This window comes from Rosa chinensis, chromosome 2, assembly GCF_002994745.2.
Source record: "Rosa chinensis cultivar Old Blush chromosome 2, RchiOBHm-V2, whole genome shotgun sequence".
Taxonomy (NCBI): domain Eukaryota; kingdom Viridiplantae; phylum Streptophyta; class Magnoliopsida; order Rosales; family Rosaceae; genus Rosa; species Rosa chinensis.
Window position 1 is genome coordinate 24192355 of NC_037089.1, and position 20644 is coordinate 24212998.

Below are 20644 nucleotides of genomic sequence, written 5' to 3' on the forward strand. Positions count from 1 at the left end.
ACAATCTTCAATAATCTTAGCTAATATATATATGCCCCAACATCATATCCGTCATGCATGCATTTAAGTTAAGGTAGGGGACTACTGACCAGTTCATTCATAGCTTGGGGGTTGGTCATTATTACTACATGGATACAGACTCAAAAACCGAACTGGAGATGACTGGAGATGGGTCTCCAGGTCTCCAATAACTATAACATCTGTAGTTCTCCTCACATGTATGCAATAAAGATCATGATGTTCTTGTTTCCTATAGTGATGCAAGAGATTGTACACAACAAAAGTAACCAAACATACTTGTTATTGAGAATAACAACACAAGCCTTCAAAAATCCTGGAACCAGAATAGTTAAAACTGAAACGCCTGATTTTTTTTTTTTTTTTTTTGAAGGACTTGTTCCACATCTTCTAAATCTTATCTGTCATATTGTAAATACAAAATTTGACGATAAAAAATAACAAAACAAAAAGAATTCATGTTTGTTTACCAAAAAATCCAATTAGGATTCCCATATCCTCAACCAATGATAATTAATCTGATCCAGCCTTTATATCCAATGCGCCGCAGCAGCTTCATGTAATGACTATCAATCTACAGGGCGTTAAGCACATTTTAAATGTCATATAAACGTTTAAGCTATGTCATATATTTGAATAACTGAGGCATTCAGTTACCCGCCTGAATCTACAGGCTCCAGCAGTTGAAATGGACCTGTTTATGTCTCAGAGACACCATTAGATGGGTTACCAATGCTTGAACTGCTTTCATCACTGGTGCCATCTACATGACCATTGAGATTGGAGCCATAGACATGCCCCATTTTTATTCGTTTAGTCTCCAAATATCTCTTGTTCTCCATAGTTATTGGTGTCAATAACGGGACCCTGCCAGCAACGGCCAAACCATAACCTTTGAGCCCGCTATACTTTGCAGGATTGTTTGTCATCAGCTTCATTGTACGAACACCTAGATCTCGTAGTATCTGCAATAAGCAATCAGATATTCAAATACCAAGGCAATCTATCTGCTTTGCAAAAAGAAAGGAGGTAGATATGGAACCAGTGCCTTACAGCACTACAGTCTAAGTGCTCTACAAATGTGCAAACCAAGACTACAAAGAAATATCAACATGTGATTAGAAAAGAAAAGTTTAATAGCATCATAAAAATGACCAATTAAAAAGAGCTGAAGGATAAGATGCACAGCCTGCCACACCCAAATTTTCAAACATTAATGAGCCAAAGGAACTCTAATGTGATTTTAAAGATAAAATAGAACTTGTTACTGTAACTGTATAACCCATTTCCTAGAGATGAATCCCTATCATTTTGTATTCCCAACACCTGATGAAATATAATTAGACTGCAATCGTGCTAGTTCTCCAATATCCTAACCCAAGATTGTTATATTTCAGAATAAAGAGAGGTTCATGTGCACAAGACTAATGGCCGCATGACAATACAATAACAAAAGTAGATAGTTGCATGATGATATTAACAATAAGAATGAGATCTGATTTAAAAGTTAAACAGTACCTGTGCACCAATTCCATACTCGCGAGAATCAACAGGTAGTCCGAGCTCCTCGTTGGCTTCAACAGTGTCACGCCCATCATCCTGCAGGTTATAAGCTCGGAGCTTGTGGCCTAAACCAATTCCTCTACCTTCATGTCCACGGAGATACACTAAAACACCCCTACCCGCTGCTTCAATTTGTTTCATAGCAAGTGCCAGCTGGTTTCCACAATCACATCTGGCCGACCCAAAGATGTCACCGGTGAGACACTCTGAATGTACTCTCACAAGTATATTTTGCCCATCTCCAATATCACCCTGTTCATGTCAAGCCTAAAATTAGTTACTTAAGTAATAAATAGTGATCAATTCATCAAACACTAAATTTTGTTTTGTTTGTCAGCCAACCCCAACTAAGTGAATCTCCCAAGTAATGACAAGAAAGTGAGGTGAGTGAAGTACAAAATGCAAGCAAACATTTAAATCCAACTATGGAAGATTGATGTACGGAAAAGCTTGTTGTTGTATCAATTTAAGTAGAACAAGTAGAGTAATTAGCATAGAAGAAAGGGGAGAGATGAAGATAGAATAGACGTTGAAGAGGAGATATGCAGAGACCTAATCCTAAGTTATCAAAACAATATGCCATAGTCTAAAACCCATTACAACAAAGGAAAAAAAAAAAAACAAAAATTGACAAATTGCACACTAGCCAAATTTTGAGAAGGGGCAAAACAGAAAGCTCCCAGAGCCTGAATGGCATGCCCGAACCTTACTTTCAACTCTTCTGCTAGATTACTTGAATAAAAAGTTTCCTCATTTCCATCCAATAACATAATAGGTAATTGTGTGAATGTCCGTAATGCTAAATGACAAAACCTTCAGGAAAAAAATCACAATAATAACCACAGAAATTGCATAATTAAAGATTCTATTGCATGTAATTGATTTTACCATAATGTGGACTTGGTAAATAAAGACCATCCATTTGTAATAGGACTCAACTATACAAAATTAACTACGATTACAGCCTTGAACCCACCATTCACCATTCAAAATCTTTGCACCTCCCTACAAATAAAGGCTTAAGCAAGCTAGTTCATTAAATGATAAAAATTCCATAACAAGCAATGGATCCTTATAGTATCCAAAACTTTGACCACTAAATAATCAAAATCCCCTACAAAGTCTATTAAAATTCCAATTCAAGTTCTGTTCTTTTGTACTCAGAAATCACACAAACCCGCCTGGTGGATCCAGGCTCGAACTAGGGCCTCCTGGCGCACCTTACCATGTTTAAACAACAGTAAACTCTAGCAAACAGCTTTGTAGGCACTTTCAGGCGATTCAAACTCTAATGGGAACAGACCATAGGGGTGACATTCCAGAATATGAAGCAAGCCTCAAAAGAATGAGATATGAGCTTCATCATTAATTGACATAGCCTCTAAAACAAAAGTAACATTATCCTAGTCCTTTCACTTCCGCTTTTCTATTTTCTGCATTTTCCACAAAAACACGACACATCTAATGATTTCCTAGCAATTTATATCCAAAAGTCATCCTAAGAACAAGTCGAGCACACAAAATGTCAATGCTATGCTAGTACTTGCAACTATAACAAATGCTGTAAATGAAGACAAGAAACCTCTCTTCTTCTTTTTTGTTTTTGAGAAGAGAAAGAAAGCTCCAAAACAGAGACATTGCAAATTTATGAACTGACCATTACGCCAACTGTTATATATTATTATTGTTGCATAAAGGTCAGACAGTTTGAAGTGGAGAACATTTTAGCACAATGATTTGCTTACTTTAACCATAGCAATGTGCTCAATCCCATCTAGCAATGACCTATAACAGTAGGCTTCAAATGGCCCCCACATTGTGGGTATCCGTGCAGCTCCAGCCCGCTCCACCAACTTGTCCCTTTTTCTCCTATATCTGAAAATTATAATTGATAAATATATCAGAATTATAATTTCTTCCACTAAATCAAAGGAAAGGGCAAACATGAACCTTCAATAATCACTATGATAGCAAAGGGATACCAAGAACAAATAGTAAGATTTATTCATTGCTTCATACATTATCTCATCCCCTAAAAAAATCTGGTAGGATTTCTTGACGGCTTTGGATGATCCTTAACTGAATTAAGGCAGTAGAAAAAATCATTTTTGGCGGTACATTTAATATGGCAAATAAATAGATCACACTTAGCAAATCAAGAAACTGCAGAAAAACCCATTAGATGTTTCAGAAATATGCAATGACATTCATCAAAGCTAAAGAAACAGTTTTGTAGCATCTTTAAGATCGTCAAGCGGTACGGATTTATTTGGTAAGTACATATACTACACTTCAGACTCATATTGGGAAAAAAGGAAAAAGAAAAAAAAACTGAGAACTCACAGTACCTTATCAAATCAGCAATAGAAATAATTTTCAAGTTTTCTGCCTTTGCAAATTCACGAAGCCTCGGTAATCTAGCCATAGAACCGTCATCATCCACAATTTCACACAAAACTGCTACCGGATCTAGCCCAGCCAACATTGCGAGATCAACTGAAGCTTCTGTGTGCCCAGCTCTTTTTAGAACTCCTCCCTCCCTGTACTTTAGGGGAAAGATATGACCTGGTCGGTTGAAGTCTTCAGGTTTTGAATCCCTTGATGCAAGGGCCAAGACTGTTGCAGCTCTATCGCGAGCCGAAACACCAGTTGTCGTACCATGTTTTGCATCCTATGAAATCAAAATCATTTGAGGTCACCCATGATAGTTATTATAAGTCACAGAACAGGTTAATACCATAAAGATATAGGTCAAACCTTCTATTACAAACTACATTGACATATTTATCTTCACTACCCAGGAAGAAAAGATACGGTTGAGAATACCAACTCTATTCAGCTCCACTTCCCCTCGATTATGTCGGGCAAAATACTTGCAACAAAATGTCGCATATCTACAATACCCTTTTCACTCTCTCCCTAGCTTTTAAGAATGAAATTGGATGCAGTAGCATGACTCAACCAAAATTATAAAATAACATGGACCAAGAGGCCTCATGATCAGATCAGTGTTCCCTCTTATCTCAATATGCAACTTGCTTAATTTTATCTGGGAAAACTCACTACGTACCACTGAGACAGTGAATGCTGTACAAAGTTTTTCTTCATTCTGTGTCACCATCAACGGAAGTTGTAACCTTTCTAAGTCTTCTCCTTTCATGCTCACACAAACAATTCCAGTTCCGTGCTTGACAATAAAAGCCATAGCTTCTGGTGTTGCCAGGGATGCTGCCATTATAAGATCTCCCTCGTTTTCTCTATCTTCATCATCTACAACAATTACCATCTGCAACATTTTTTAAATTAACCATCTGTAACCTTATCCACTCCCAAAAGCAATGCACGAAGAGGAGAGTAATATTTCCATTAAAAGCAAAAAACTTTAACTCAGAAGATGACAAACCTTGCCTTGACGAATATCTTCAATGGCCTCCGCAATGGAAGAAAATCCTTCAATAGGATAATCTAGATCGTATTCATCATTATCAGAAGAGAAACCGCTACTAAGAGGAGCCATATCAGCTGCAAGTGTTCCAAAACTCAATGCGTCAGGTTGTGCTTCAACCCCATTAGTGTGAGACAGGAGATCATCTTCTCCAGATATCACCATAGCCCTTGCCTGGAAATCACCCCTCAAACCAAAGCACAACTTCCGAGTCAAACTCGGTGCAACAAAATCAGATACGCACCCATTTGGCTTAACCGAAGTCCCGGGATATAAACAATTGTTCCTTCTGAAAGTAAAGAATTCGTTAGTCATTTATATAACAATTGAACAACTCTTTTCATTTCTGAATTTGGGCAAAATATCATAACCAACAAAGTTAACCAAAAAACAAAATACATTACATAGGTACTCTCACATATCATATCAATTCGGCCATATTAACCATAGCTCTTGATTCAAATACCCAATCTTAGAAACATTTCTTCACTAAACCATGGATTCTCACATATCCAGAAACCTCTCAGATTCGCAATTTCATCTCTATCATATTCATATCCATATCCAATCGACATTCCTAGTGTTTCCGAGAGATGAAGACATCCAAAATCTCAGGGTATAACAAGACCAAATCAAATCAGGAATCGAAACAGAACAGAAAAGAAAAAACAAAAGGCTTACTGAGAAGGGAAGAGAGCCATTGGGGAGCAATAGAGGTTGATAGAAGCCATTTGCTGCGTCTGCGTTGTTTCACCAAACCTCCAAAGAAGAAGAAGAAGAAGAAGAGAAAATGAAGAACGAAGAACGAAGAAGAAGACGAGTCTGTTATAGCAGCATAGGAGGCTGCGTCAGTGCTGAGGTCACAGAGCTGAGCAGATCAGCCGCCCAGGGGGTAAGGTTGGCAGCCCAAAACCTCAACTCCTTCCTGTGTGCGCGTAAAGGATATCCCACCAGCCACCATACGAGTCGTCACCTTCTTTCTTGGTCTGAATATTCCACCCCCTATATCGAGAAACAATTAGGTGGGGCCGGTAACCAACGTCGTCATACGTAACACGTCCGATCCACCAAACTATCGATTTATTTGTTTAAATAAATAATCGGTTGTATTGTGCGTTGTCACGTGAATTTAACAAGTCAGATAAACACGTTTGATCGTGCGATCCAACAACTTTCTCTAGTATAGAAATGGTTACATTGGTTTTGATCTGAATATAAATAGTTACACCTAATATTGTGAAATTCTTTGAAGAAACTATACTTTATACAAGTACAACTCAAACTTAACACGTATGTAAGATAGGGAACTATGGAAGTGAGTGGTCATTCAAAATGTCACTCGTGGTTACAAAATTTGCTAATATCTCTTCTCTTTTGGGGTGACACTTTTTACTAAACATAGTTTAAATTAATAATTTTGTCAAATTACCGTTAAAATGAGTTGACGTGTCACACTTAAACATATTTGGCACATAAGCTTGTTAATGAAATTTTTACGAACTCATATGAGACGTATGTTTGGATTGATTTATCAATGACCTTTTGACCACAAGAAAGACATTGAGAATGACTCATTACGAATGGAACTTTCCTTGAATTAGCCATGGAGCTAATGTTGTTTTACTTTTCTTTCTATGAACTCATATAAGTCGTTTGTCTGGATTGCTTTATCAATGTCCTTTTGACCACAAGAAAAACATTGAGAATGATTCGTTACTAATGGAACTTTCTTGGAATTAGCCTGGAGCTAAGGTTGTTCTACTTTTCTTCTACGAAATATACAAGAGCGATTGAATTTTTTCACATCATTTTGTCTGTATATCAATCTGTTGGCTAACTCAAATATGATATGATTTGTAATAGGTCACATCCTGACACGACTCATTGTCATCCCTAATTGTAAAAGCTTTTTCTTTTTCTTTTTTTTTTCTTTTTTTTTCTTTTTCTTTTCTTTTTCTTTTTATTTTCTTTTTTATATTAAAAATCAAGTGAATGTCTCGACCTAGCAGAGCTCTGCTAGGGTTGGGAGAGCGCCGACTTCGGGTTTGGCCTCTCTGTACCTCTCTCCGTCATGTATGGAGTACAACTATGGCGTCCCTTTTGGGATCGCCCAAATCAAGGCAGGGTTTTGCCGTGTCTTCTCTTTCGCAGGTTTCTCCTGTGCCATCGCGGCTCATAGGACTGGGGACCTGGTCTTTTCTGGAGCGATTGCCTTATGCGGTGCAGGACTGTGCAATCTCAGGGGTGCCATCAAGTTTTGGTGGCTCGTCTAGGCCACGGTGTGCGCGGCTCAAAGGATCTGAGATGCAGGCAGATCTGTTCAAGCATGGCAGCTGCGATTGATGGGTTGGGTTTTGCAGGGGTCGGGTCCGATTTTGTTCAAGTCCCTTCATGGTTGTTTTCCGGCTGACTGACGTCTACTGGTATGGGGGCAAAGTTAACTTGCGATTCCAATTCCGTTTTGCTCGTCTGTTTTCCAGGTTGACGACGTTGGGCTCAATCTTTTGGTCCCTCGTCATCGGTTGGATGGAGGCACGGTGGGGCGGCGCTTTGAAATTACAGTCAACTTCTTTCGGGATTTTGGCAGTTTCCGACGTCGGCGCAGCTTGGGTGCAGGTGTCAGGGGTGGCAAAGTCAAAGGTTCTGTTGTTTTGGTTGCCAAGGCTAACCCTAAGTGTTGTTGGGCCTTGCTTTGGTTTTCTGATTTGGGCTTGGGACTTAATGGAATGCCTAGGGCTGCAGCATGTGGTCCATGTGGGCCTCTTCAGTTTCGGATCTGGATTTGGGATCCCGGTGGCTTTTTTATAAAAATTTGGGATCCAGGACGGTTTTTGTCTAGATACCTAATTTTTTATTGGGATCAGTACCTGCGAGGAACTGACGGGATTATTGATCTGAGGTTGTCAGCGAGTCTACTAATGGATTCTGTAAAAAAAAATTATTATCAATTTCTTATTAGTTTACTCACCCCTGAGCTTCACTCAATAAGTTGTGTGATATTGCGTTTAGCGGTGTCTCTTTCTGACGGCCCCACAGGGGCGGGTCACTGTGTAATATTGCTTCTTCCATATTGAATAAAAATGTCTGACCTCCTTCAACTCAAAAAAAAAAAAGATCCTTCTAACTTAATAATTTATGGTTAATAGTAAAATCCGCATTTCTTAAATAAATAAGAAATGGTTGAAAAATAGTAAACATAAACGTTTCAGATAACTGGGAAAACACATCAGGTTTCTTTAAATGAATCGACGAACAAATAGACAATGCCTTGAAAAGTTAAAAAACACATCAACAAGGATTTTGAGTGAAAATTGTTGAACAAAGACTGAACTAGTCCCATACTTGATTAAGCTGAGAGATACTGGTCCTCTTGCATTTGTACATAACACCCACATAAACAAGAATTTCTTACTCTTATCCCATGAAATTGGTTCCATTCCCAGGAAGTACAACATTTACATTAATAATACGAGAATTTACATTTCACAAATACTTCGAAAATACTATGTAAATCACACAAAATTTGAGGAGCACTCCTAACCCTTCAACATGTAACTAAGGAACACTGAATTGTCACTGCAAACACATACAACCAACAAAATGAAGGGAGCATTCCTAATCTCCACATAAGGAACATCAAATTTAGTTGATTGTCCCTTCATAGAACCAAAATATATATACCATAATCCTTTGCAGATATATCATTTCCAGCTGATTCGAATGACCAAACATCTACACATAATTACTGACAAAGTCCGTCCACTCGCACCTCACCTCATCCAGTTCTGTCTGTGTGTAGGCATTTAGCTTCCTCCCATCCCACTGATTCAGAAAATATTCACCAATATATAAATCACAAATATTATATATAAATATATGTACGCACAACAAATTGGATAGAGCATTAAGCTCCAACATAAATAAAGCAGGTAGTAGTTGTATTTATAACCCGTCTTTACCAAGCCACTTTTAAGGAAAATACAAGGAATTCAATTTGACCAAGGGGGAGCCAAAACTTGCAGGGCAATTGATACAAAGCTGGAAGGTTTTGAAATGAGTGAAGGAAATTACATAGTTGATAAATAATCAAATTCAATCTCTACGTCCAATTAGCTATTTATATAGCTTATGACTAGCAATTCACCTCTGATGATGTACACCAGAAAAGGCAATAAGAATCCAAAACAAGAACTAAAATGTTCTAACAAAAAGAAGCATACAAACCATGTTGACCCGTGCAACTGACAACCCAACAGAACAAAAACTGTTAACTATACCTTCGTTGCAAAGGAAAGGTCATGACCTTCTATGATTTCTTTCATATATCTCATCACATAATACCCACACTCCATGTTTGAGGGTTGTTTAGGACCCTGCAGACAAGGAGATAAGTGTGACAATTCATTACCTTCAATAAATCTTAAATTCTTATTAAGTAAAGGGATATTTACCATCAATACTTTCCATAGAGGTTGTTTACGGAATCCCCTACCCGTTTCAATGTTGAATTGTCTAATCCCACTTCAGCACAAAAGAGATGGTAACGTTATAGTCTACCAAAATTACTATAATAGTTTCTTTCTAAATAAGTCAGAAGAGGAACTTACTTGTTTACAACATATTTCCATTCTTCCTCACGCATGCTTCTTCGGAGAGGGTCCATGAAATAGCGTTGAAGAGGGTCCATGAAGTAGCATACTTCTTTGTCTTCACTGATGATGGTCAGCATCCAATGATAACTACAACATGCACAAGTTTCTTTAGCAATAGTGATGCAAACAGAACATATTTGCTTGGTTGGCATAATACTTACCCAGAATTGTAAGGTACCAAAAGTATTTGGTCAGCAGACCCTTGCTGCAACCGGGTTGCGAGCACCTGTGATCTGTGGTCAGAATTGCCTTCCCCAACTGATATGCTTGAAGGGTCCATCAAACCAACCATATTGGCCATGTTGGATTGCTTTAGCATATCATAGAGGTGCCTACAGAAAACATATCTACGTAAAGATGATTTTCACTGGGCATCCTCAGATCGCATTCCATGTTTAGTTTACAAATCATATATAATTCCTCGCAGCCCGTATAAGTTCTAGTATATGACTGTCTACTTGTCCCAAATTAAGTAGACAAGAGCAAGAAGCTTCATTCAATTCCAACCAAAACACACAGACAGGCCTTATATGAAGGCCCTTCTTGAGAGGGATTCATATTTTAAGAAGCAAAAGGGATCACATTGTTGGGCAACCCCAACATGTTTAGGCACTTCATTTTAGAGTAGAGCAGAAGTATAGAGCATATGGAGGTGCCAAATAATGAACGAAACTTAGGTGTCCATAGTATTGTCAATAATAAATATATAACCAAAACAGAGATGCTATTTACTTATTTAGATTAAGTGATAAACTGTAATAAGCATTATGAGCTTACCTCATGTACACTGTTATGCACCTAGGGGGGATTTCCTTCATTTCCATAAATTGCATAACATCTTCTTTGAAAATGTTGAGAGTCTTGGCAATACCAAATATGGCTTCTTCCATAAAGACACTGATAGGCTCACCATCCGTCATGGCACGCTCAGCATAACGGTATAGGAGCTTGAGGGACTTGGGCAGGATCACATCTTGATTGGGTAAATCTCGAGGTTTTATAGAAGAATTTCCACGTTCCTATGGTTTTGGCAACACAAAAAGAAGATTTATATGAGATCAGAGAAAAAGATTATCCATACCCGAGCTAAATTAATAAACAATAAATTTTGAAGGTAAGTACATAATAAAATGAAATACCATTGTTGGAGAATGACATCTTATATCATGGTTTTTTACCTCTTCATTCATCAACTTAACAAGATGTTTCGGCCAAGCCACATGAGAGCCTACAGCTTGCCCAACAGTTGCTAATTCCCCTGTAACTGGTATGGGAAGCAGCGCTTGTTCATCTAGGGCATTATCAATAGCAACACGTATATTGCCCTCTCCCAAAGGCACACCATGGACTTTGTGGTTCGCCACATCCATTTCAATTATTGTACCATGGGAAACAACATTGTTGATTGATCCAACAGCCAACTTGCAAGATTTTCCCTGCAAAAAAAAAAAAAAACACAGAGTGACACAGAAACTTATTGCAAATATCTAATCCAACTAAAAGCCCCAACACAAACATTCCATATGATAAAACAATGCTTTAAGTTAAGCCATGAACAATTATGTTTCAAATTTTACCTTCATGAATTCTCTTCTGCCCACAAATGAGAAAGCTTCCGAATCAATTTCATTATCCTCAACGTTTGTCTTCCCAGAACACCTGCCCTTCTTTGAAGGCTTGGCAAGCAGAGGAGTTGGAAGTGTGATACTTGTGGCTGGGCAATCACCACTGATCTTTGCCTCTAACAAAGAAATCTTGGCTTCAAACCATAACCTTTGCTGCTCTATCATCTTTCTGACCTCATCCAAGACACTTTCTCGCTCCAACTGAGGAGGTGAAACATTTGGCATGAGACACTCTCCTGCACTTCTAACCCTACTAGAATGTTCTGGAGTCCCCAACCCCATTGACCTGACATCATCACTTGATCGACTGTTAGAGTTGGAAATATCCCCTTCATTGTTCATTAAAGTATCCTGCGACAAGCAATATACACGGTTAGTAGTTCCTAGTTATAAATAAATTCCATAGACATACATTATACAAGATAAAGCATACTTACCATTTCTGCAGCCTGCTCCCCTACAGTCTCATGGGAGATATTCCCATTTTTGTCCTCACGTCCTTTCTTCCAGAGGACAGCTAGATCAAGTTCATCTTCATTCATAGTTTTTTTCTACCAACCAAGTAAAAGATATGGTTAGAGCTAGATAAATAGAAATTTAGGGAATAAAAGTGCTGAAATTACATGAGCTTACTAGTTCTGCCTCTAAACCAGCATATCCTTTTCGTGACATTCTATGAGCATTCTGCAACTTCCCCCTTCTCTCTTTCTGCTCCATGTGGAGTTTCTACAATAGGCACATAAATTATAGATGATACAATTTTAGTTTTCTAACAACAGATCCTGAGTATTATATTTCATCTCCTAGGTTCTATGAACAGAGAAATGAATATCATCAACCGAGCAATAAACGCTATGTGAGGCAATGCAAACTAAACCTAACCAATAAGAAATTCATGCTTGCCTATCATTTATGTACTTGAGATGCTGAGCAAAATTCTTCTATTTTTCTTTTTTCCATATAAGATTTGACATTTCTTCATGGATAATAAAGAAAAATTAAGAAGTGTGAAGTGTTCAAGCAGTCAATTGAAAGTTCTGTTGGTAAGAAATTGACCAAGAACCACTTCCAGAGGTGACATTAGCAAGATAATTAACTTGGATACATGATAGTTGATTTATGGGACTGCTACACTATGTAATCTTAAAAAACACAGTTAGATGATTACAATCCAATCATTTAATGTATATGATGATGATAATTGGTGCTACAAAATCCAGAAAATAAAATTTAGATGATAATAATGCTAATGCTAATGGGTGCTTTGACAGAGAAGAATACAGCAAATTGAGAGCTATCTTAATCTGAGGATTTAAGACAAATTAACAAATACATAATGCACATAAACAGGATATATTCTAAAAGGAAGACCAGCTGTATTAGTGGTTAGGGTGGACCAGCTGTATTACTGCTTTGACACAGTATGAAACTGAGCAGAATTAAGTCCTCTTGCTGGGCTGTACATAGGCCCAGCTAGTAAGTAAATGAAAAAAGTTATATTATGCACTGCTAGAGGAGCTAGCTACTGAGAAGTGCTAGGGTGGACCTCTTCCTCCATAAGTTGTTTTACACTTTTGATATGCAAAGGAAGGAAGAAAAAGAAGCCCAAAATGTATATGGAAACAATCCGGAGCTCTTCCTTTAGCGGTTCCTCTCATGCACTTAAAAAAAAAAAAGCTAGGAATGGATAAAAGTCCCTCATTGTACCTGAAAATCTGTGGTTAAGCGACTCTTTACGAATTGTTCCCAATCTTGTTGCTTAATGAAATCATATTCTTCTGGTGGGTCTTTTAAAGCATCAGGCTGATCTTTATATGGCAGTACGTATTTTGTTGTCAATTCTGACTTGAATTGCCTCCACTTATTGGCTGCAGATGATAAAACCATTTTTCTGCATCTAGGAGCTAAGACGAATGCCATCTAAAATGTCATGAGGTGAGCTATTAGTTAATAACGAAGTGAAAATTGTGAACAGGACAAGAGCACAAACTTGAGTCAAATATACCTCTACGGATTTCCAAATTTCATTTTTCAGATCCTTCTCCACCTTAGGCCAGCTCTCAACAATGATGGGAACCGTGGTACGCACAATCACCCCTATGTAAGAAGCCATCTCTGCTGCTGCCTTCCCAAATGGTACGCCCTTTGGGTTAAACTCAACTACTGATTTCTTACCTCTAAGTGCTCGGTTCACTATGCGCTCCATACTTGTTCTTCCACGTTTCCTTTTTAGCCCGATTGAGGCAGTAATATTGTCATCAGTCTCCTCCGAAGCAGAGGCATTCTTGATTTTTGGTAAACCCATCCCTGAATTTTCCAAGCTGCAAAACTCAACAATGGTTGATCTCAGTGATGTGTTACATGCAGGCATGCATAAGTTATTAAGAATACAGATATTATCATTGAATTACAACACCTAAAAAGACAAAGTTATTACTCCTATGTTATTTGAGAATCTTAGTGGGAAATAATTGCTTTATTTTAATAATTTTACAGCCAGGAAATAACCATGCTGTAAGGACACTCTGATATCCTTAGGCTCGTGATTTAAAATTTAAGGATGTTAGGCACTTAAAGTGTATCTTGTCTTGAAATTTATGGTAGGCGATAAATCATTGGAAGATTGGAAAGGACCGCCCCTGGAATGGAATTAGTTGTGAACAAAAGCTTCAGAGTTACTTGTCTCTGTTTTCTGATTGAGTAATGTCTCTAGAACCAAGCATATACTGCATGGTCTAAACATGGTATGGGAAGATGTTCTCTCAAGTTAGAAATCACATTCATGCAAGAATCACTAAGAAATAATTCATTTGATAAAACCAATGAAATCCATAAGCAAGTAACAATCAACTCACTCCAGATGAAGATATATATTAATTTTTGGAGTCAGAAAGGCGATCGATTATCTATGTTATCGATTCTACTGTAAAGCTGGAAAAATGAAAATAATCCCAAGCCACCATCCATTTTTGACAAAATGAACTGTAAAAACTCACAGCTTAAAAATAAGGCCACTCTATAAACCACCAATTCAAATGAGGCAAACATACAAACTTCCAATTACTTTAGCACCCCTTGAAAGAGGCCAACTTTATAAACCTTCTCCAACCCCTCGAAAGAGGCCAACTTTTATAAACCTTCTCCAGAACAAAACAGACATTAAGGAGACTAAACAACAACACTTATCTAAAACCCAAATCCCACACTGTTCAAATCTCATCCATACACATTTAACAAAGAAGTGTCCAAAGAGTAAAATCCAGTGTTCAGATGATACCCAAAATGGGTACTTCAAAAAGTGAACAGACACAAAATCAAGATCAATTCTTTATACAGAAAAATGGGTTCTCTTGGTCTAAAAATGAGAATAGAAAAAAAACCCATATCAGTAAATGCATGGAATTAGAGTTTAGCCCTGTAAATATTGAAGTGGGATCAAGTATACCTGACACTTTGGCTGAGATGTCTCACAACGGAAATGCTCCGGTGACCAGAGTAATGGGTTAACGGCGAATAGGTTCAATGGTGGTCGAAAGCCCTCAGCGATCAAAGCTCGAAACGGCTGGAGTTGACTGAGCAAGGAAAGAGAGAGCGGGAAAGTTAGGGCTTTTGGGTCGGAAAGTGGGAAAGCGAAGAAGAAACAGTGAAGCGTTGTTATTTTCACATCTACTGCGCTAAATTCTAAAGATGATGATGGAATTTGAAATATCCCCCTCTGAAAGTGAAAACGGACAACGTTGTGAAAATGGCGCCGTCTATTTGGTGTTGCCTATAATTTTGATCCAATGTGTCAAATTGGATGTTATACTATGAAAATGACGAAACTTCTGTAATGGTGCTACTAAAGGTTGCCTAAAGTCTTTTCTGCTAGAGTGCTGGAGACCGGCCGGTGCTGGTCGGACCGGTGTTTAGGTCGAAATCGGATACCAAATCAGCCCATTTAGTTGTAGTTTTAAAAATCACAATATCAAAATCAATAATTAGGTTGACTGATTTTAGATCTGCAACCTCAAACGCTACTTTAAATTTGCAATCCACTAATTTACTTCATCGCTGCAATAATCGTGCCTAAACTTTATTTGAAAGCGTTCAAATTCAATCACATTACGTAAATTTACCCGCAGCGCAGTGCTTCACTTCGCTAGCATCTTTTTTTCACTATTAACAATAATTTTTAACTAATCCATTAAAGATATTGTATCTAATCTTTTTTTTTTTTTTTTAAATCAATCGATCAATGATTGTAATATTCATCACAAGCCAGAATAGGCCGTTACATACTCTTCCGCTGTCATTTAAGGGCATAGGCAGACAATAAGATAATGGTAGTACCCATAGTGGTACATAGAAATAGACCTACTCATTATACAGTCAAATACATAGAGATAGCGGAATCCTCCTTTGGTACTACTCCAAAGGCGCTAGAGGTACATAGAATGCATAGAAATGCGTAGCTTCCTAATACAAGGAAATTATTGTAAATAGATAAACTAAAAACATAGGAAGGGCCTAGAGCAAAACACCCCAGCCCAAAATTAGAGCCCAAGAAAGCAGCCCCAAGAACATGGGCCCAGCTCAAGGCCCAGCAGTATAGGGATGACCCAAGCCCACCACACCATCCTCAACCTCCAGCCGTCAACCACGCCGCTCGATCCACAACTGCCATGACCTCCCCCACGGAACCCGCAGATACCCCCAGTCACGCCGCCGCCACGATCCAAACATATTCACCATAGCCACGCTGCTCCAGTCGGCCCAGAACACCAAAGCCTCGTCGCTACACCAAACCGCCCGAAACCTCCATAGCCACACGGCCACAGATCCTGGAAATTCCATGCCGAGGATGCCCACCGCTACATCCTGGAAGCTGTTGACAGCCATCATACCTGCACAATCCGGCTAACCCGGACTCCATCATAACCCATTCTGCTCAAAACCTCGATCCACAGGCACCACACTCATGAGACTGCGGGCATAGCTTTCAAATACCCGCCCGGCAGCCACCCAATACCTGCATGGTGAACCAAAGCCGATCTCGAGCGCCGCCGGACGAGAATAAAATTGCAAAACTGAGGCACCGAGTCTGAGTTTTTTGGAGAGAGAGAGAAAACCCTTTTTTATTGTATCTAATCTTTTGATCATATTTCAAACAAAATTATTTGAATGATATGCATATATATATATATATATATATATATATATATATATAAATATATATATATATATATATATATATATATACGGATCCGTTCGAGAGCGGACGTCCGCAACCCAGAAAAAGTGCGGACGTCGCTGCTCCGGCCTCGATCAAGCGGTGCCGGAGGGATGCTGGGGGTCGTGCGGAGGGGTCTGCGGTCCGATGGAGTCGCCGGCGACGGTTCTGCTGTGCTGCACAGAACCTGCAACTGCAGGTGAGGTGGCTGCCCAGAAACCGGCAAGCCCGACCTCCTCCGACCTCGAACTCCGCCCAGAAGAGGTCTGGGACGCCTCCGGCCTCCCTCCGGCCAGCCCGCGCTGCCGCCGCCGCCTGGAAGCTGCCTGCTGCATCGACGTCCGCACTTTAGCGACAGTGCGGACGTCCGCCCTTGATCGGGCCTCTATATATATATATATATATATTTGAATTCATATATATTTTATATTTGATCGTATTTTATATGATTCTACTTTCTTTTATCAAAATAATTTTTAAAAGGGTGGGAGAAGTATCAAATCATAGAGTAAAGAAACAGTTCTCGTCAAGATTCTACTTTCCCTTACTTTTGAACTTAGCCCTTGGACTGCATTTGCAAATGAGAAAAAGAAAGCCATAAAGAAGCTTGCCCACCATTTCGGGGTCTAGTACACCCTACAAAACTTACAAAGCCACCCACCTAATTTTTGTCTTGATTTTCTACCTTTATTTCTTTTTCTTTCTTTAATTTCTTTGTTTTACACTTGTGTCAGTTTCTATGGCACCGCACACTCATTCATAGGCAATTAGCCTTTGGAATTAGACGCCTCAAAACAAAAAGTGTTCTTCCTTTCTTACGCCCTAAGTCTAAGCGTAACAACACGTGTGTGAAAACGTTGCTTATTTTGTCTAGTGTTTTCGTTGGCCCAAAACATCTACTATTTTAGATTTCAATTATTTAAAAAAAGAATTATTAAAAAAAAATCTACTATCCATATACAAAATTCTTTTGTAAGTGGAAGATCTTGAGTTCAACTCACATAAAACTAGTAGTCATAATTATGAGTAATGATGAGATTAAAAAATAAATAATAAAACCTCATTTCAACATACATCAGCTACTAAAGCCCAAGCCCACAAAAAAATAGTTCAGTTTCAAAAATGTATTATTCATCGAGAAGAATTTGTAGTAATTTATCAGGTTCAACACCGTTCAACTATAATCTTTAGTCGTAGATACTTACTATCATTTGCTGACGAAGTTGTTGTTGTTAAAAGCCTTCTATAAAAAAAATTAAAAATAAAAATATATATAAAAATGAGACACATCTATGAGTACGAATTCTTCGTTAACGAAATTCTTCGATAAAAAATTTAAAATATATGCGGACACATCTTCGCTAATGAATGTTTCGTCAACAAAATTTATCCATTAAAATGGACATACTTTTGTCAGCAAATTATCCATTAATTGATTAATCCTCCAATTAAAAAAGCGTCTCATAAAAATATATAAAAGGGTCAAAACTTCGGCATTTAGCATGCGGCAATCCACCACTTAGCTTTGTTGCAGAACGTTTGTAGTGCTCTCTCACACCCACGTTTTCACCGTTTAGGCTCCTTCCTTTTCACTAGCTGCTAAAAGGTAAACCTTTATAAACAAAAGAGAATGATTAGTAGCAACCCTAATTAACCCTAGGGTTAATTTCATTTTACCTTCCAAACATTTACACCTTAAATCAGTTTTGGCCTTACACTTTTAATATCATAAGACATATACATGCTTTCTCCAATTTAATCAATCGTGTCCAAACATAAGGGTTTTCTTCAAATATTTGTAAATTGAAAATATGGCTCAAATGGGCTTCCTTGTATGATGATGATTAAATAAAGTGGTATGCAAAGTTATATCGTAAGTGACTAAATCTGAAAATATTTCACACAATATTTGGCAAAAAAAACTAAGGGTGAACAAGAATGATTGAAAATAGGTAAGTACATAAACACATGTGATGAAAATAAAAGTGTAGGGGCACAAATGATTTAATCTGTAAACCTCAGGGAGGAGGTAAAATGAAATTTTCTCGTTCTCTTATCTTCTTTATTAGTCGATATTGAAGTTTCTTCATAGGTAATTATATTGCTAAATACATCTTATAAATTTGATTTTTTATTGATGGTCTTTCATAATCTAATCTTAGTTCTCAATTGCAAAAAAAAAAAAATGATTTGAATGCATTCATATACAGTGTTATGCAATCATTTTAGGGGGGTTCTATTTATACCTCTCAAGATTTTTATATAATTTTAATTCTTGTCATACTCTAACAAAAAATAGACACAACCCTTGCCGATCAAAAATTGAGATTATTTTATGAATAATATGGGTGTTTTCATTGGCTTAACAAACTAGATGTATATATCCATTCAAATATCTAAAAGGTAAAATTTCTCCACAATTTGATGAAGTTGGCAACGAGCACGATAAGATTGTAATCCATGTTCTCTCTATATATGAATCTGAAAAAAGGGGATATTAGAAGAGAATATATTTGTATGAAAAACTGAGTGCAATCTTCATATAATGTGGTAATGAATTCAGTTCAAACTTGCTCTTGTAGCCAAGTGGTATGCTTGTAACCTCCTTCATGTCATGGGATTGAATCTAAGTATTAGGTGGTTGAATTCATACGAAATCAAATCCTAAATGGTGATAAGTTCTTTGCGAAAGTTAGGGCGCGCAATCCCGTTTACAACACTAATGAAAGAGAAACCAGATCCATGCGCACGGGCTCTAGTATGCAAACAATTTTTATTATTATTTGGTTGAATGATATGTCAATTAGTACTTGGCTTCTCAGTCCAACATGAACGTTGCTGGGCAAGAAGTTATTCTACGGCGCATGCACGATTGGGTACTCGGTTTTTTTTTTCCTATTTATTTTGGAGGGTATTATGGGAATTAAAATTATTCAAAAATCATTAGAAGTCCAAATGCCCTTTTTAGAGGTACAAATAGAACCACTCATCTTTTTGTTTTATGTTCTTTTATGAAAAAAAAAAATTATATTAGTTAGTTAAAACAAATAATTCATATTTGAGTCTTGTTGTGAAATTTTAATTAAAACTCACAAGCGCACGAATCGTCGTTAGTATAGTGTGCAAGTACGAGGTCGTTTCAACTGAGAATTGATAATTAATTTAAATCCTAACCTAATTAATCCAAACACAAAAATACATAAACAATCAAACTAAAGAAGATATGGTTTTAAGGTTTTCAACTAAAAAAATAATGTGAAAATTAAAGAAAGAAACAAACAAACAAACAAATAATGATAAAACCAACCACTAACAATCCTATTTATGTTTCGATGCAATTAACAGATTCTTTTATTTCTTTTGATGATAATTCCCTTAGACACTTAGACCATAGTTTTCCTTAAGTGTATGATTCTCTCCAGGTACGGCAGAGGTTGTATATCCTAACATGCAGTTTATCCAAGTACAACATAAATTTAATACTTAGGACTCATTACTTATTAGAAAACAAGAGAATCATGCAAACCATTACTTCAGGTACGACAATAATGTAATTCACAACTCTTAATCACAAGAAGCTAATTTGAATTATATTGCAGGTAAGCCTCAAATTCATCTTCTAATTACTAGATGGAAAGCCCTAAGGTGATCAATCAAAGAACTTAAACATAAAGCATCAATTCAAATAGTGACTAAGAATGCATCATAAAGAAACTATAAATTCATCAATAAATCATCAAAGTACATAAACAATCATGCTAAGGCATCATCCTAACCCTAGAAAAAGGTTTAGCAAAAGATAACTAAATAAAACATAGGAAAAACATAAAAAAGAATGGAAGGAGAAAAGAAGGGAAAGATTGATGAGCTATCTCCGCTCCTTAGGCGTCTTCAATGTGCTCTAGAGACCCCCATTTTCATGTAAAATTTGTGCTCCCTTATATAGGGAAGATTTATGCTCATCTTTGGCTTCATGTTTCCTTGTAAAACTTGGGTTTAGATTCCTTTCTTCATTTGGAATGGGAAAACCTTGATATATCTCTTGTAGAAGTAGGAATAAGCTCATCATTGAATCCTCATCTAAATCAACTTCCTTGAAACATTAGGATTGATGATCTTGTGCCACGGA

The 20644-nt window shown here is 37.5% G+C and overlaps 2 protein-coding genes across 3 annotated transcripts; both read right to left on the reverse strand.

Annotated features, from left to right (window-relative positions):
* Nucleotides 1-368: 368 nt before the first annotated feature.
* Nucleotides 369-6005, reverse strand: LOC112186149 (bifunctional riboflavin biosynthesis protein RIBA 1, chloroplastic). Of its 2 annotated transcripts, XM_024324500.2 has the most exons (8): nt 5708-6005; nt 4985-5315; nt 4652-4867; nt 3930-4252; nt 3327-3456; nt 1537-1833; nt 680-983; nt 369-592 (listed from the first exon to the last, which is right to left on the reverse strand). In XM_024324500.2, exons 1-7 carry the CDS (start codon nt 5755-5757, stop codon nt 717-719), a joined length of 1614 nt encoding a protein of 537 aa, XP_024180268.1. In that variant the 5' UTR covers nt 5758-6005; the 3' UTR covers nt 369-592; nt 680-716. The 2 variants fall into 2 exon arrangements, with proteins under 2 accessions (XP_024180268.1, XP_040370621.1); XM_040514687.1 differs by having other exon boundaries at nt 369-983.
* A 2415-nt stretch (nt 6006-8420) lies between these two features.
* LOC112190477 lies at nt 8421-15184 on the reverse strand. Its single transcript, XM_024329909.2, has 13 exons — nt 14749-15184; nt 13309-13624; nt 13011-13223; nt 11937-12029; nt 11741-11854; nt 11256-11654; nt 10857-11114; nt 10456-10697; nt 9840-10010; nt 9634-9765; nt 9478-9547; nt 9304-9399; nt 8421-8848 (listed from the first exon to the last, which is right to left on the reverse strand). Exons 2-13 carry the CDS (start codon nt 13606-13608, stop codon nt 8759-8761), a joined length of 2178 nt encoding a protein of 725 aa, XP_024185677.1. The 5' UTR covers nt 13609-13624; nt 14749-15184; the 3' UTR covers nt 8421-8758.
* Nucleotides 15185-20644: the final 5460 nt, after the last annotated feature.

Bases quoted from the DNA above. Each gene is read 5' to 3' on its own strand.
- LOC112186149 (XM_024324500.2), bottom strand. From the start codon at position 5,757: ATGGCTTCTATCAACCTCTATTGCTCCCCAATGGCTCTCTTCCCTTCT. The intron at 5,316-5,707 runs GTAAGCCTTTTG...CTTTACTTTCAG, and splicing joins ATGGCTCTCTTCCCTTCTCA to AAGGAACAATTGTTTATATC. The intron at 984-1,536 runs GTACTGTTTAAC...TGCTTATTGCAG, and splicing joins AGTATGGAATTGGTGCACAG to ATACTACGAGATCTAGGTGT.
- LOC112190477 (XM_024329909.2), bottom strand. From the start codon at position 13,608: ATGGGTTTACCAAAAATCAAGAATGCCTCTGCTTCGGAGGAGACTGAT. The intron at 10,698-10,856 runs GTAAAAAACCAT...CCAAAACCATAG, and splicing joins TTAAGTTGATGAATGAAGAG to GAACGTGGAAATTCTTCTAT. The intron at 9,766-9,839 runs GTAAGTATTATG...TGCATGTTGTAG, and splicing joins TTGGTACCTTACAATTCTGG to TTATCATTGGATGCTGACCA.